Here is a 15,672-nt window from a genome sequence, read left to right on the forward strand (position 1 = left end):
TAATGAGATGTTTGAAACTCTGCATCAAAAACTGTACATGATCGAACCAACGGTTGCATTTACAGGAACGTTAGCCACATCTTACAAACAATGAACACTTCCGTCATGGCCCCCTTTTGACGGAGATGGTCGATCACCCAACGCTGCTGCCGCCGCGGCCGCCGCTTTCTGGGACTTTATCGGCCCTTTCTCTTCATGCATTTTTGTTGCTTATCACCCAACAACCAAAGGACCAAGAAGCAGCACCGGCAACGATAACTCTATATCGACAACCATCATCCCGTCAGTTCTACTATTTTCATCCATCCATCCAGTTATGCAGACGAATTGGTAGTATAAGCAGTCGTCGTAGTGAAACAGTTGTAGTAGTCGCAGCAGCTGCTTCTTGTTGTGAATTTCGACTATTCCCTACTGGGCAACCGCGATCCGTAGCACTTACTGGAAGTGGTAACCCAGTGTGCAACAATTGTGACAAGTGTATTTTAGCCGAGGTCGCGTCCAACCTGATTAGCTCGACTTACCAAGAAACCAGCGTAAGCGTTCACAGCAGATATTACCGGCGATTGTACAATTTCTTTCGGCGGAATTTTAGTGTTTGTGTCTGTGTCCCTGAAATGGTTTGTTAGTGTGCAAGTTTAGCTTTTTTCGTCTCCTGTGAGATTAAACGAACGTAGGCAGGAATTAACCGCCATCGTGTTAAAAAAAATATGATGATGATTTCTCAGCGCTGTATATCTGAAGCCTGTTGGCATGAATTATTGCGACTTCTTCTATGGCTTTTTACACACATTCGCACACATAGACTCACACACGCTTGTACACAGACATACACATGCACAAATACACACAGCCACATACGTATACAGAAACATATAGACAACATACATGGCACAGGCACACACTGCCACACGCACACTCTCTGCTATGCCAAGAGAATTCAGCAACGAAAGGTTTAAGTATTTGTCCATCTGCGACCTATTGCAGAATAGTCTATATGGGTTTAGTGATAATAAAGGCAACGGTAGAAACCTAGCCCACACAACCCGTATGGTACATAGAACAGATCAACAGATTTTTGTCTACGTGAAGACAGTGGTCCACGAGAATGATGTCGTTGTGCCATCTGGAAAAAAGGCAGTAGTGAAATGTTTATTATAACAGCATTGTTTTGACTTTATTGATGTGTTTACGCGCATATCGCTTCTAATTAGACTGTATACGAGAGCGTGGCATGGAGTGATTTCTACCTTCAACTTGGCAAATGGAGCAACTCAAAATATTGCTACCTAGAAAAACTGTGCGGCAGCTTATAATCAGTATTTCACGTTTAGAATGATATAGGCTTCATGGTAAATCTGAAGGTCATATAACTTATACCATGTTAGAGAAAAAGCATTGCGGTTTGTGTGCCTATTCGAGCGTGCTCTATTGACCTCTATTTACCGCTCAAAAATATATATCGCCTTGGTAGAATTGTTTGAGATGTGTAACCTTACTGTATTATGCCGTAATTTGACATCTATTGATATAGCTGGCAGTATAACGAAATTATTGGCGCGCGAAGCATTTGCGTAGTGTCTTTGACGCCTACATGAGTGTTAGTAGTTTTTTTCCTTATGTGTTTGTTTCTGACCTACTGTACATTTATATCTCATTGTGACGTGTATTTTTCATAATCGACTCGTTGATTTCTTGCTAAATCGAATGTTTTTGTCATATAATCGCTATGATTGCTACTGTGCTTTGATGATTTTTCCTGGCAGATGGACCCCGTCGATACAAACGGTGTACTAGATAGTGACGGTGAACCAATGGACGATCGGAGCAATCTGAGTTCGCGCTGCGCTACAACGCAAAACTCGGCAAGTACTCATTGAACATTTATTTTATTTTATTTACTCATTTAATGACACGCACACGCACACTATTTGCCATGCACATACAAGCAGGCGAATAGTGTGCTACAGATGAATTGTTTATTCTTTGCCTTCCGTAGAACGTTGGCAGTATCAGTGCGAACGAATCGAAGTGTACAGCTAAAGCGTTACTAGGCGAGGTTGTTACAACTGACTTTTTGCAGAATGCATTCGTATCTAGTCACCATCATGTATTTACTATTAGCGACTGTAAGTGATTGTGCTATCGACGATTGCGTGCGCCAGGTAGTGAACCTTTGTGTCTGTCAACCTGGTCGTGGTGTGCTGCGATTGTGTTTGATCTCGTACTTTCCGTATGTCTGTCATTTGTGCGTGTAATTGTATCTTTGACGCGCCACGCAACGGTTGGCAACTGCAACTGCGCAGCTTCCTGTGGTCAGCCTTCACCTTCTTTACCTGAGAGAGTAGCTCGCTCAGCTGTGTGACACTAGCTAGCCCTTTCACCGCTATTTAGATGGATTTGCAACACTGAATCGCTGCCGTCGCAGCTATAATATTCCTCTTAATAATGGCAGTATCAAGCTTATGATAGAATTAATCAGAATATGTTGAGTTTCCGTAAACGGCGCGCGGGCGAAGGGGTGAACGGATAAACAGGGATCCCGCTTCAGTTGGTGGAGCTGGTGACAGTGTGCTGAATGAAACGTGCAACAGCAACTGTCCGTCCTTTAAGCCACGTTTACCATCGTCCGTCACTGATCACAGGAAACTCAATCTCACTTTCCACCCGCTGCTAACCTTGCCAAAAAAGGTAAAGAGGCAAGAAGACACTCAGTCGCTGCCCGTCGCTCGTTCGCGGAAAGGGCGATAATGTTGTGATGCCGTTCCTGGCGCATTTTCTACAGCTGACGGAAAGAGCCACTAGTAGCGACTGCTACAACGTTTGAGTGGCGGCGACTACGAAAGCTAGTGGGGGCAAAGGGAATGCGAAGGAGAAACAATTCGCAGAAGATAGAATATATTTTTCGGAAAGTCAAGTTAGTGTGATCCAAATGACTAGATAATATCATTTTGACCACATATCCGGTTCAATTTTGTTAGAAACAAGTGAGAATGGCAAAGTTTGCTTTTCAATTTAAGACGACTCCATAAGAAGGCAGGTACAGGTTAAACATAGTATAGGAGGGAGGAGAGCGTCAGTGATTGTGAAGCGGGAAGCAAATCGTTCTTAAGTATTTAGTCTATCATATCATGTTAAAACTAATTTAGAGTAAGATATGTCTTATGTGTCTACTACCGAGTAGAACCTGAGCATAGTTTGTGCTACTGCTTAGACATAATTTTCCATAGTAGAAAAGTATGGTTCTGCTTAGAATGTATTTACGATATTGGACTACATAAAGCATCGACCTCTATAGAATCTTGTATCAAAAACACTTAACGATTTTCTATTGAAATATTTGCGTGATATAAAGAGTCGAATCAGCAATGCGAATTGTCTAGCACGAATGCTCTTTTATTTATCTTACGGCATTGTATGAGTAAATGCATAAGTGATACTTTCAAAAATTCTTGAGAGATAATATTCGTTATAGAAAATGTTATTGACGTGCAGGAAACATTAGCAATTTTTCATTTAGTAAGGTGAAATGTATGTGCTGGAGTTTTAGCGCTGGTGCGTTAATATTTCATTAAAGCATTTAAAAAAAATGGTATCTGACATAATCGCGCGAGCTGGACATGGTAAGGGTGCAAAAAGAAATGACGTTTATTTAGCAAATTTTAATAGAACTCAAGTTTTATGTTGTTCGTGTATGGTACCGTGAAGGCAGTGAAGGGTTGTAAGCAAAAGCAAAGCGTTTGCTGTACTTTTGCCAAATCGAACGATAGCACTGCTAAAAACCTAGGGCGATAGGCGCCCATTAACAAGCATTATCCGTCTATAATAGATCCTAACTACCTAACACTGTTGCTAATAAAATTGATAAAACTGAATAAATTCTCGTCGTAGCGCAGTAGTGTGAATACTATACTATTAAATGCACAATATCATGCTGCCTACGAATATGTAACTGACAGGAAGACATTTATTTCGTTAATATGAACATTACAATTGCGATCAATTACAGGTTGAACCGAAATTACTGTGTGAGCGATGTGGACGTCAAGGGAAGGCTGTGTCGTTCTACGGCAAAAAAAAGCAGTATTGTTCATTTTCATGTTCAAGACCATCGGTTGTAGCCAAAAAGATCCAGCAAAAAAAGAATGTTCGTTTGCCAGGTAAATAGTTGTTTATTCATAATGATACTCGCTTTCGATCTTTTGTCTTTGCATATCCTTACGCATATTCGCATTATTAGACGCTTAGCGGTTACGGCCCAAACATGTTCCTCCATTCAGTTTTCTTTTTTCAATTTTATTAACATATCAACTTATCGCAGTGATTGCCTCGTGGGTAGGATGTTTGCCCGCTAAACTTAAAAGACATCTGGGAATCTGGGTTCGAATTCGAGCGTGGACACATTGTGTCGTGCTGAGAGCCCATCGTCGGACGAAAGGCTTAAGGGCTGTGCTGGACGTGAAAATCTAAATATTTTTAGCACACTAATTTGTTCATACCCAAGTAGAGTCCCACTGATGTTATACTCGATATTAACTTTACTGTAAATATTACGATCATGGTTTGAGATTTTTTCACAATCATTAGAACGTAACAAAATGGCTGGCCAACTCGGAACGTCTCACAACTTATGGATCTGGAGTTTTTTTACCACTACAAAAGCCGTGAGTACGCACGCTTGGCATTATGGGCTCGCAAAACCAAAAAAAAGGGTCGTATAGTTAGAAGAAGTCTGGTATTATTACCTAGTTTTATTTCGCTTGTTTAAATCTTCATGCTCGCAAAATACGGAGCTCTCTCTTACAATGTATCTCTACAATAAGGTTATTGTAAGAGATCATAGAAGAGAGAAGATAAGAGAGAGCTCCGTATTTTGCGAGCATGAAGATTTAAACAAGCGAAATAAAACTAGGTAATAATACCAGACTTCTTGGCTTCTCTGCTGTAACTAAGATCGCCATCAGAAGATACTGTGAAACAATCAAAACCTAGAAACGAAAAGCCAAGTGCCCCTGTCTGTGTACTTTTGACGGCAATCAAAACTGATAACTGACATGGTTATAGGAAAGGAGAGAAGGTATTCAGCGGAAGAAGGCGTATCGATGCGAAATCATTTCAAACTACCCGCTTACACCTGTGTACTTAACATACGCAAAACCCCAATTAGAGGAATCCGTGATTCGAAAACCGATTTTTCTTAAAGAAATGAATGAGAACTGTATAATTATGTAGAGTTGTAGCAAACGTATGGAAAAGAGAACCATTTAATTGACAAAGTGTTTATTTGCTTTATTACGAGTATAAAGTGAATATGCGTTACGAGTTCAAATAAAAAGTGAAAGATGAAGCTAGAAGGTACATTACCATTTCAAGATTCTTACCCTAGCTAGGTGCTCCATCAGGAAATGTTTGCGAAAAGATTTTGCTTGAGATACGCGGATTTAGTGTTTATCAGTCTTTTTATTTGAAATGTCAGCTAGAAGGTTCATGAAGTTTCTGCATTTAATTGAAATTTAAATTCAGGGCCAATGAAAATTAATTGTTCTTTGCAAAGAATAGTCTCGTTTGCTGACATAGTTCCTAGACATAGACCTAGACCTTAAGCTAGGTAAATGAGTACCGTATTTATAGAATACAAGGCTTTTCGAGCACTAAAATTAAACCTTCATAGATGTAGTTCATTGATGTTAACTTAGTGAGAGGCCGTGTTTTGTTACTTTTTAGGCGAAAATACACCGTGTGTTTCTGAAGCTTTTGTGTCAAACCACTGCATTCAAAATTTTCACAGATATGATCTGGATGGGCAGTTTTCAATAACTGCAAGTTTAGTTCACTGTAATTTTTTTTGTTGTATTTTGTTTTTTGATATTTTTATTTTTTGTAAAAACGAATGAGCCGGAATTTCGAACATACAGTTTATTTGAACAAGTCGCTAGGTTTTAAACGACATAGACTTGTGGAAATAATTGTCTATGATGGTTGCGATATTATAAGTTCATATAAGCGTTCAAAATATCCAACGAAAATCCGCGAGAAATTAATGCTATTTGAATAGATCTGGGCAAACAACATCACGATCGTTTAGGTTTAACATCAATTTTCTGCAGCTAGACCGGAACTATAATTTTCGTATTACAAATAAAATTTATGCGTCCCATAATAGCACTTTTTCATTCCAAGTTATCTACCGTCGACGAATGCGCATTTGTTCGAACGTAATCGCGATCTAATAGACCTGCATTTTTGTTGCAGGAAGTTTTGACTGGCGCACGATGCTGGACAAACCCCAGTTTAAAGCTGGGCCAGTGTCGTCGTTTAAGTTTGCTCCTCTTTCAGAATGGTGGGCTCGTAATGTAACTGTTGATATGAAGGTTGAAGTACAGAATCACGATGCATCTGACATCATACAGCGGGTAGTCTACTGGGTTGCTTCGATCCTCGAAGTAAAAGGATATTTTGTTAAGCTGCGATACGTCGGATTTGGTATGGTATTTTTCCATTTAGATTTAACAGCCTTCTGAATAATTTATTTTTCTATACATATACTCAAGTAGTATAATTTTATATACCTATACCCAAGTAGTATAATTTTATTGTCGCACCTAGTTCCAACGCTATAAAGAATATACAGAAGTCTAGGTTTCTTTCTTAAGTGTCTTTATGATACGAAAATTTTAACAGCCATCATGCCATATCATGTCATCATAGCATATCATGCCATAGATTCCTAATTCTCACGAGTAGGTCAATAGAATTAATTAATTTTAGAAAGAAGACTTGTTAGCGTTGTGTAGTAATTTAATATTGTTCCCTTTATGTCAATTATGCCTATATAGTACCTGCGTTGACAGAGATATAATCACCTTCGTTGTTTTCTTCCACCCGTCTCTTTGCTGAAACAGAGAACGATGCCTCAATGGATTTCTGGGCAAACCTCTGTTACGTACAAGAGGAGGACACGCATTTGGTCGATCATTCTGTCCACCACGTTGGATGGTGCGCTGTACACGAACGACCTCTAGTACCACCGAAGACAATTGAGAATAATACTAATAACTGGCGTGATTATATGGTTCGTCGCCTCACTGGTAGCAAAACTCTACCTCACAATTTCCATAAGGTGGTACGAGAGAAATTAAAAAGTCGATTTGAGATCGGTTAGTACAACCTGTTTCTTATTAATTATAGTGTGCACAACTCGTGTCAACTAAATGGTAGAGATTCTTCTGCTCTTTCAATTAACTATAACACGCCTTTTCGTCGGCGATGATGACGCGTGTTGTGTAAATAATTTATACCTTTAACTTGCTTATTATATTGTTATATATGGCACTTAGTATCGAAAGTGCAATACGTTTCAGCGTTAGACTTTGGTTTATTCATGAGTTAAAATAGTAACAGCTCAGTTTGCAGACATTTTTTAAGTTATTAATCTTAGCTCTTTTTTAGTAGATGTAATTCTATTCCGTCAGATCTTTGAATGTGTTAAGATGAAAAAATACTGATACCGATTTGTGGATAGCGCATAGTCCGTAGGTTAATTAAGTACTGGATGTTGTTCTAATAGGAATGCGGGTTGAAGCTGTCGATAAGACCCGCTTGAGTTCACTACGGGTGGCAGTGGTGCAGAAAATTGTGGGCCGCCGTTTGTTTGTGAAATACGAGCGTATGGAGGACGACGAGGGTTTCTGGTTCCACGAAAAGTCACCAATGATACACCCTGTTGGGTGGGCGAGAATGACTGGCCATGAGCTGTTGTCCACTGAAGAGTATGCCAAGAACAGTTTAAGCAAGGCCCTTAATAATAAGTTTGGACCGAAAGACGCATCATGGACCCTGTTGCCACCAATTGTAGTTCATGAAGAGGTAGGGACACCAGGATTTGTTTGGCACGTCTGTACCGAGATAGTTTCTTTTTGTTTAGCATTACTAGTTATCATGCGTGCAGGAGTAGGTCTTATTGGACTTATCCGGGTGTCCCCAACAAATTTATGAAACAGCATAGAGGCCACATAAGCAGTTATTTACCTTAATAATACCTTATCTTTCTTGATTCCTTTTTCCTTCGTTCGTAATTTTTATGATCATTATCTGGTAATAATCTTCCCCAAGCTAAGATTTAATTAGCGGGCAGCATGTTTGTTGGTGAATATGGTTACTATGGAAACGCACTCGGAGATGTGCATGAGCCACCCAGATTCCATAGGTATCCGGTGTTGCCTTTTTAGCCGATTACCTGAATTCTTTTGGGTGCCAATAATATTGCACTGCTTGTTTATTTGCTTTACAGAATAGTGCTGTTGAATAAAAAAAACTAGAACACAGCTCTTCTTATGGATTTTTTTCGGCGTATTTCAAACTGAATTCACATGGTTCCCTTTTGATTTTGTTTGATTGAAGGTTGCAGCCGAGTTTGAAACCACAAGATTCGAAGTAGGCATGAAACTCGAAGTTATCGATCCTCTCAACCTATCGATGATTTGCGTGGGTACAGTATTTAAGGTGCTAAGAAGTCACTTTCTTATGATTGCGGTTGACGGAGCTACATCGCCAAACGGCTCCGACTTAATGTGCTATCACGCAACTTCACCATACATCTTTCCAGCAGGCTTCTGTAAAGCTGCTGGTGTAGCGCTGCAACCCCCCCACGGATACAAAAAGAAATTTGAGTAAGTGCATTTCAGCGTGTAGTTGCATACCAAACGGTATTCATTAGACAGAGAAAACAGGTCGAAGCTCATAATACTTTATGGTTCCATGCATTACACATATGGATGAATTCCTTTTACAACCTTAAAATCTTAAAAAAAAAACCTGAAAACCTGAGAGTAAATTATCATTATTATTGTTTTATAGTTGGGACGAGTACCTTCGCGAGACAGAAAGTCGAGCAGCGCCAATGAATCTTTTCAAGCGAGTTCTTCCCGCTCACGAATTCCAGCCCGGTCAATGGGTTGAAGCTGTCGACCTAATGGACCCGAAATTAGTTTGTGTCGCTCAAGTGACACGAGTGGTTGATAGGCTTCTACGTATTCATTTCGAAGGTTGGGATGAATCCTATGATCAATGGGTAGACTGCGAGTCGCCAGACATCTTCCCAATCGGGTAAGCTGCGAAGAGCAGCAGACTTAACAATTACAGAACACAAACGACCATTTACTTTTAGACGAAACCCATAATTTAATAGAAGGATGTGTAATTTTTCATCTATAGAATAAGCAATATGGGAACCTCGATTTTTCTAACGGTACAGCCCTGTTGTTAACTCAACGCATTGTCTTGATCACTTCAGGAATAACACACTTCTAGTATTAAAACGTACCAGCTGTATACGATGGCGCACATAAATTGAAAATTTTGCTTTGGCTTTGTCTCTAAAAGTGTATCTCAACAAAAACAGACAATTCAACGAAATTAATTAATGCGACAAGCGATATTGGTAAATGTAGACCTGCTAAGCCTCACGCAAATACGCTGCACGCAAAAAAATTCAACGTAGTCAAAATTTGGGCTAATAGCAAGCCAAACGTTCTAAAAAAGCAAGGGCTTAAAACAACCGATAGGTTTAAGATAAAAAAAAACTAACCACTGGAGGTTATCTAGACGACCCAATTGCAACTTGTTTTCTGCTCTCTAAAGCGGCCCAAAAATTTTGTACCAAAAACCTGAATGTAATAAAGAATAGCTTTTTGAGAAATTTTGATGAACTTTCTAGCCCTTTAAGTCGAAACTTTATTGAAGATTTTTCGGTTTAACATCCCACCAAAGTTTTATTCTGTGTGAACGTACAGCTCTGTGCAATATAGATCTATAACCCATCGTATTACGTTCTTTGTCTCAGGTGGTGTGACATGGTCGAGTACTTGTTGACACCGCCAAATACAGGAAACGGTTTAGAAACGCCTGTGCATCTGCAAACACCAGGTGGGGCTGCTGCACGAAAGAAAAGAGAATCTGGAAATGCGACCGGCGGTGGACGAGCTAAAAAGAGTAAGTGATATTTTATGCACAAAGTCCAGTCTTGCTAGTATCATATTGGAGACAAAATAGCCCTTCAAGGACCTATTTCAGTATAGATTAAAGATAAGCAATGTAATCTTTAGGAAATGTCAACACTATTTTAACAGAAATATCTTGACAAAGCAATCTGTACATACTATTCAGGAAATTTAAATGCCTGTGTTTATTTCGATCTGCATGAGTTTTACCTAAGCTTATTTTTTCAGCCTACTGAAGCTGAAATTTGAAAAAAAAGAGCGCAATTCTAGTCTGAATCGGCGTTTCTATTTCTCTCTCTATATTTTGGTAGAAAAAAGGATGGGCTTTAAAGGCGAATCACGCACGTCAGGTGGAAAGTCCTTTCCTCATGCTCGTTCTGCAAATTCCGGAACTGTCGAAATTAAAAATGAGCCAACCACCGCTGACGACGAACCGGAAGACGCAATGGCTTTAGAAATTGCGGTTCCAATGGAAAACGAAATCGTTCCAACCGTAAACGCTAACGTAGTCGAAGATGCTTCTTCAACACAAGAGAACGAGCCATCTGTAACAGTTAGAAAAGAGGCGCTTTCACCCCTCAAATCCTGGAGTTGCGAGCGCGTAGCCGACCATCTCAAAACCCAATGCCCCAATACGGCGCAGGCTGTGACAGCCAATGTAAGAGACTTTTGTATAAAAGATTCAACTTTGTGACCTTGATAATGTAAGGCGTATTTATTAGTAATCAGTGTTTATCATTTAACTCTTTATTGTCTTTGAATCATGTAATTGTATTTATTTTCTCACCGTAGACATTATATATAACTAGTAGAGCGATGGAAAACTTAGCTCTAATGTTCAACGGCTATTGGCTATATTGTTGTAGAAGCTGACGGGCGAACAGTTAGAAACCATGACAGCTGCTGAACTAGCCGCATTGGGTGTCCCGTTGGACGAGGCGAAAACCAGTTTCGAACTTTTACTAAAAAAGGATGGTGGGCAGGCCCCAGTTGCTGTAACTGGAACAAATGGTGGAATTGAAGCCGCTCTCGCAAAGTCTGCATCAACAAGGGAACCAAGACTCTCGGCAGTAACAGCAGCAGCAGATGTTGATAGCAATAATACCAGTAGATAAATAACAGAGGAGCTGCGTGCTAGTGGAACGAAACGAGCAACATCACCATTACTACCCTTCCGTTTTTTCATTAGCCGGCTCGCAGGATGGTGGCAAATCATTATTATGGACTGCGCCGATTTTCATCTATCATCAGTCACCAATTTCTTAGTACGACCTCAATTTAATAATACTATTGCTGTATTATAGAATAATAATGTTCGAAGTGCCTCGTCGAAGTCGTAAGTACTTGACTAATTGTCCAGCTAGAGGGACGTTCCCACGCCTCCTGTACACCCGTTTCCCTGCCCAATATTATGTCATGTAAAACATGGCGAATTTAAACAAGTGTGAAGGCTGACTGCGTGATATAGATAAAAAAGTATATAAATTCCAGATGCGGCTCAAAGGGAAGAGAGATAAGGGAAGATAGCGACCGATTACCTGTAAAGTAGTCATTTTCAACCCCAATTATTTCGTTTTTGGACAAACTCGTGATTGAGTGGTCAGGGTTTTGGTCGAATAGGCAGAAATCAACTAAATAATTGGAGATAGCAGAGAGAGAGCTTGCAAATAAGATCTGATAAAATCACTTTGGTGTTGCAATGCCCGGGCGCTGTGGAGTGATTGTAATTGCAGAAACATTAATCGTATCGTTAGCAGCAGAAAAACAAAGTGTTTTCTAAGTCTCTTCGATCCGTTATTTGTAGTTGTATACAGATGTGCTTGTCATATGTGCAAATGTTTGGTGTAATGGTACGTTTTTTTAGTAGTAATTGTTGAAAAATATGAGAGCTTGCTAGTGCTAAAATGACGATCGTTATTTCCTGTAGTGGTCTAGCAGGCTGACGGTGGATACAACTTTCATTTAGCGAACTAGACGTCGATTTAGGAAACTAGCACAACAATTAGGATAACGAAAATTCGCTATATTATTTGTGTAATCGAAGGTTTTTTGTGAACGCTCCATTCATACAGAAAGACGGATATAAAGAACGAATAATCGGAAAATTGAACTTTAAGACTTGATTTTTTTATGTACATTAATTTTTGATAGATGTAGATATAAATGTACATAAGTGCTTATCCATACAAGGTGATCTCAGTATTTCATAAATTAAAAGAAATCCAAACCATCAAGTACCGTAAATTACTGGCGTCTTTAGGAACTATTTTAATTTGAAATGTATAACAATCCAAACGGTTTGACTTTTTAATATCTTTGCTTCAACTTGGGTAGTGCGGCTCCAGATTAAAAGTGGGATACGACGGAGAACTTACCGATAGATGAAACAAACAGTTGATATCTATTAACTCTGCAGAAAAATTTAGCCAGCTGTGTTTCGTTAGTTACTATTACGAAAACAATTTTTTCCTCATTTGACATTTTGGACCGTCAATGAGGGTTAAAAATAATTATGACCATTTAAAGAAATTTTTTCGAGCATCGAGTATTTAACTAGCTGCAGAACTGAAACTCGTACCACCTATGCTAACATGACACAGATACATTTCGCAGCTTAGTTTGCATTCAAAATATCATTTCTGTGCTACAAAACCACTTTGCGAAGAGTGCTATAATGACGGAAATAATGAATATGTGACCTTCTGCGTCGAGTTCCGTGTGTGGATCCTTTTTGATTCGTTTATTAGACTCATTAACATTACAGTATAATTGTCTGTTAATCCAACGCTTATTCGTCCTTTTTCATTCATTTTCTTGGACACGTTTTCTAAACTTTTTTTGCTATGATCTATCTGTTCTGTATCGGAGCTCAAGAAATATGGTATGATATACGATCGCATTGTTATGTTCGGCTTGTATATATTCGGTAACAGCAGCATATGCCTATCACTAATGGCGAAGGATCAAAGTATCCGCAAAATGTGTCAATTTTTTTCAATATATTACCCTACTACATGTTGCTGCAGATCTGCACTGTCAAGAAAGCCATGCCTGCAGGTCCCCTAGAAACTGAATTTTTTTTTAAAAGCAGAAGAACGATTTTAACCCTTCCATGCAAAAAAAATATTTTTTGCTCTTAATAATTAGAGACTGTGGATATAAATACTGGGATGACCGTCTTGCCATGTAACCTCTCGTATTGTCTTCGTTCGCCGGTCGATTTCGTCGAGTGGAACGCAAATACGCGAAGCTACGAATTCGTGTAACTATCCGTCAAAAAAAATGCACATTTCTTGCAAAAAACGTAAAGAAAACAGGATTAATATTTTTAAGTTGACTGAATGATTTATCCGGTAATAGACTGACGTGGCAGGAATTATAAAACGGTCCTGACGTTGCACTCATCGTCAGATTTTGCCTTCTTACGGCTCCACTACCGTTACTATAACTTATAGGCGACCAAACACACACACATATATATATATATGTATATATCTATATATATATATGTAACTTTACCTAAACAATTTACGGGATAGCTGGTGATTGCTTTTGAATTGAGTTATAACTGAACAGTGTTAATATTATGCATTATGAATTATATATACATACATTAGAGTATCTCAGTGTTTCGTGAGTGTAGAGCTGCATGTTCAGCTATTTGATTAGGTGTGTTTATGAGTATCTCGTTATATACAGGCACAAACGTCTACGCCTATATACATGTGGAATAGAAATATGTACTTAAAATAAGTTTTGAGTAGTCGTAGTAATGACAGTATATTTGCTAGAGGTACTTTTGTAATCTTCTATAATGAGATTTTCCCTTGAAAAGCAGCGGAGCAGTTTTGTGCGGGTAAACAGAAGATGAACAGCAAACTGAGATTAGTATTTAATGGTACGGCATTTTGCGTATATTCTTACGTTGATTAGGTGTACCCATCGTACACTGTACAAAAATCGCAGTGGAAATGTGATAACAAGAAACTCATCACCATCGTCATCATTATAATTATTACTACTAACCTTTAGTGCATGAGTTTGCTGTAGACGATACCGTGGGCAATCATGAAATTAAGAATTGGTTTTCTCAAAAATGTCGGAGGAAATTTGGATGCGATGTCGAAATTGAGTAAATCAGCGACCAATAATAAATGTGTTTAGGTGAAGAACGCCGTATTTAGAGGGCATTATTTTACAGAAGTTGTTGTGCGTAAGTGAAGCAATCCACCAACCCGTTGGCGGAATGATTTTGTTGAGCAATATAATCGGTATGTTGAGTCGTTATTGGAGATTATGTTTAGTTTCTTGTTGTGCCAATTTGAGTTTCGTAAAAGGTACTAGGTTTGTCTGATTATTACCCGTTGGTTCATTCTTTGATCTGACTATTCTGATGAGCAAACAACACTCGTTTTATTGTTCGTCCTTTTGAACATTGCGGTAATTGTACGCTTCAATGAGAATGACGTTAGGGAAAATTGGGGTATTCGTATAAGTTCTAATAACATACGATTTACACGGTGAAGCAGTTAACTTGTTTAAGTACTATCACTATTGAACGTCATTATCCAGCCTCTCAAAACGGCAGTCACCCATATCACTACCACTCAGTATAACCGATAAGCTACCGTGAGAGTCGTTCTCAGCTATTCTGATTAGGGGGTTTCAAATCCATTGATCATTATCATATCCACACGATATAATAAAGAGCTAAAGGAATGTGATCCCATTGCAAGGTATGATGATCGAGCTATGAACTTCCGTTCGTTTCGTATGTTCGGATTACTCTTTGAGTGTCGTTTATTCTATCAAACCCATTGACGTAATTGTTTGTGAACAGTTAATTCGCAGGATTTTCGGTAATATCTTGAAGCGTCAAATTCATATTTGCAAAGCCAACAGAAAACAATTATGTGACACATGGCATACACTGAGAACAGACTAATGTACCAATATATATATATATAGGCCGATATAGTCGTCCATTAAAATGTGCAATCACCATTATATATACATTAAGATTAAGACCTATAGAATGGTTAATCACTAACAATCGATTAATAACTATGTGTTGAGTTCCACAAAATCTCATTTCTGGATTTTCGAACATCTGTAAATTCGTCATCTTGGGCATTAATGATTATATTCATTCACAATAATAATTGATCAACATAACAGTAGATGAACAATGTGAGTGCGTTGACCCAAGTGAGCTGTTTACCTTAAATTCCGATTGACGAGAGATCTGCTGTTGTACAAATCAGCTCGAATATCTTGTACAGAAGCCAACGTACAACACTGTACGAGCAGCGTATTCGATGTATGTAATGACAGTATAGAACCGAGCCCGATGAGTCGACGATCTGGAAAAGAGAAAGAGGAAAGAATAAGAAAAATGTTTGGTGGATTTACTATTGAGATATATATATATATACATATATATACATAATATTCATGTATATGTCGAATAAAATAAACCCCATCTTGATTACACATGCCATTATGTACTTATTAATAATAGATTATTTGTGTGTTATGTTAGGTCACATATATGTTAATGTAAGTAATGGGCGTTCATTGACAGAGTAGTAGTTATACACTCTCACATTATGCCTAACAAAGTTTTCCTTAATTTGAACAAATTTCCTATTTAAATTTTATGCAGGATCTCATTGAG

At 38.6% G+C, this 15,672-nt stretch overlaps 1 protein-coding gene across 1 annotated transcript; it reads left to right on the forward strand.

Moving 5' to 3' along the window:
• Positions 1–295: 295 nt before the first annotated feature.
• On the forward strand, positions 296–15,490 carry LOC111271230 (MBT domain-containing protein 1). Its single transcript, XM_022851903.2, has 11 exons — positions 296–533; positions 1,764–1,862; positions 4,007–4,157; positions 6,250–6,480; positions 6,900–7,154; positions 7,565–7,863; positions 8,398–8,666; positions 8,854–9,102; positions 9,839–9,987; positions 10,307–10,653; positions 10,862–15,490. The coding sequence occupies exons 2-11, from the start codon at positions 1,764–1,766 to the stop codon at positions 11,108–11,110; spliced, it is 2,298 nt and encodes a 765-aa protein (XP_022707638.1). The 5' UTR covers positions 296–533; the 3' UTR covers positions 11,111–15,490.
• Positions 15,491–15,672: the final 182 nt, after the last annotated feature.

Source organism: Varroa jacobsoni, unplaced genomic scaffold, assembly GCF_002532875.2.
Source record: "Varroa jacobsoni isolate VJ856 unplaced genomic scaffold, vjacob_1.0 contig00438, whole genome shotgun sequence".
NCBI classification, from domain to species: domain Eukaryota; kingdom Metazoa; phylum Arthropoda; class Arachnida; order Mesostigmata; family Varroidae; genus Varroa; species Varroa jacobsoni.

What these genes read in the sequence shown, in the direction of transcription:
- LOC111271230 (XM_022851903.2), top strand. Translation starts at nt 1,764, where the DNA reads ATGGACCCCGTCGATACAAACGGTGTACTAGATAGTGACGGTGAACCA. An exon ending in GCTGCGATACGTCGGATTTG is followed by an intron (nt 6,481 to 6,899) that starts GTATGGTATTTT and finishes TTGCTGAAACAG; the next exon opens with AGAACGATGCCTCAATGGAT. An exon ending in GGATACAAAAAGAAATTTGA is followed by an intron (nt 8,667 to 8,853) that starts GTAAGTGCATTT and finishes ATTGTTTTATAG; the next exon opens with TTGGGACGAGTACCTTCGCG.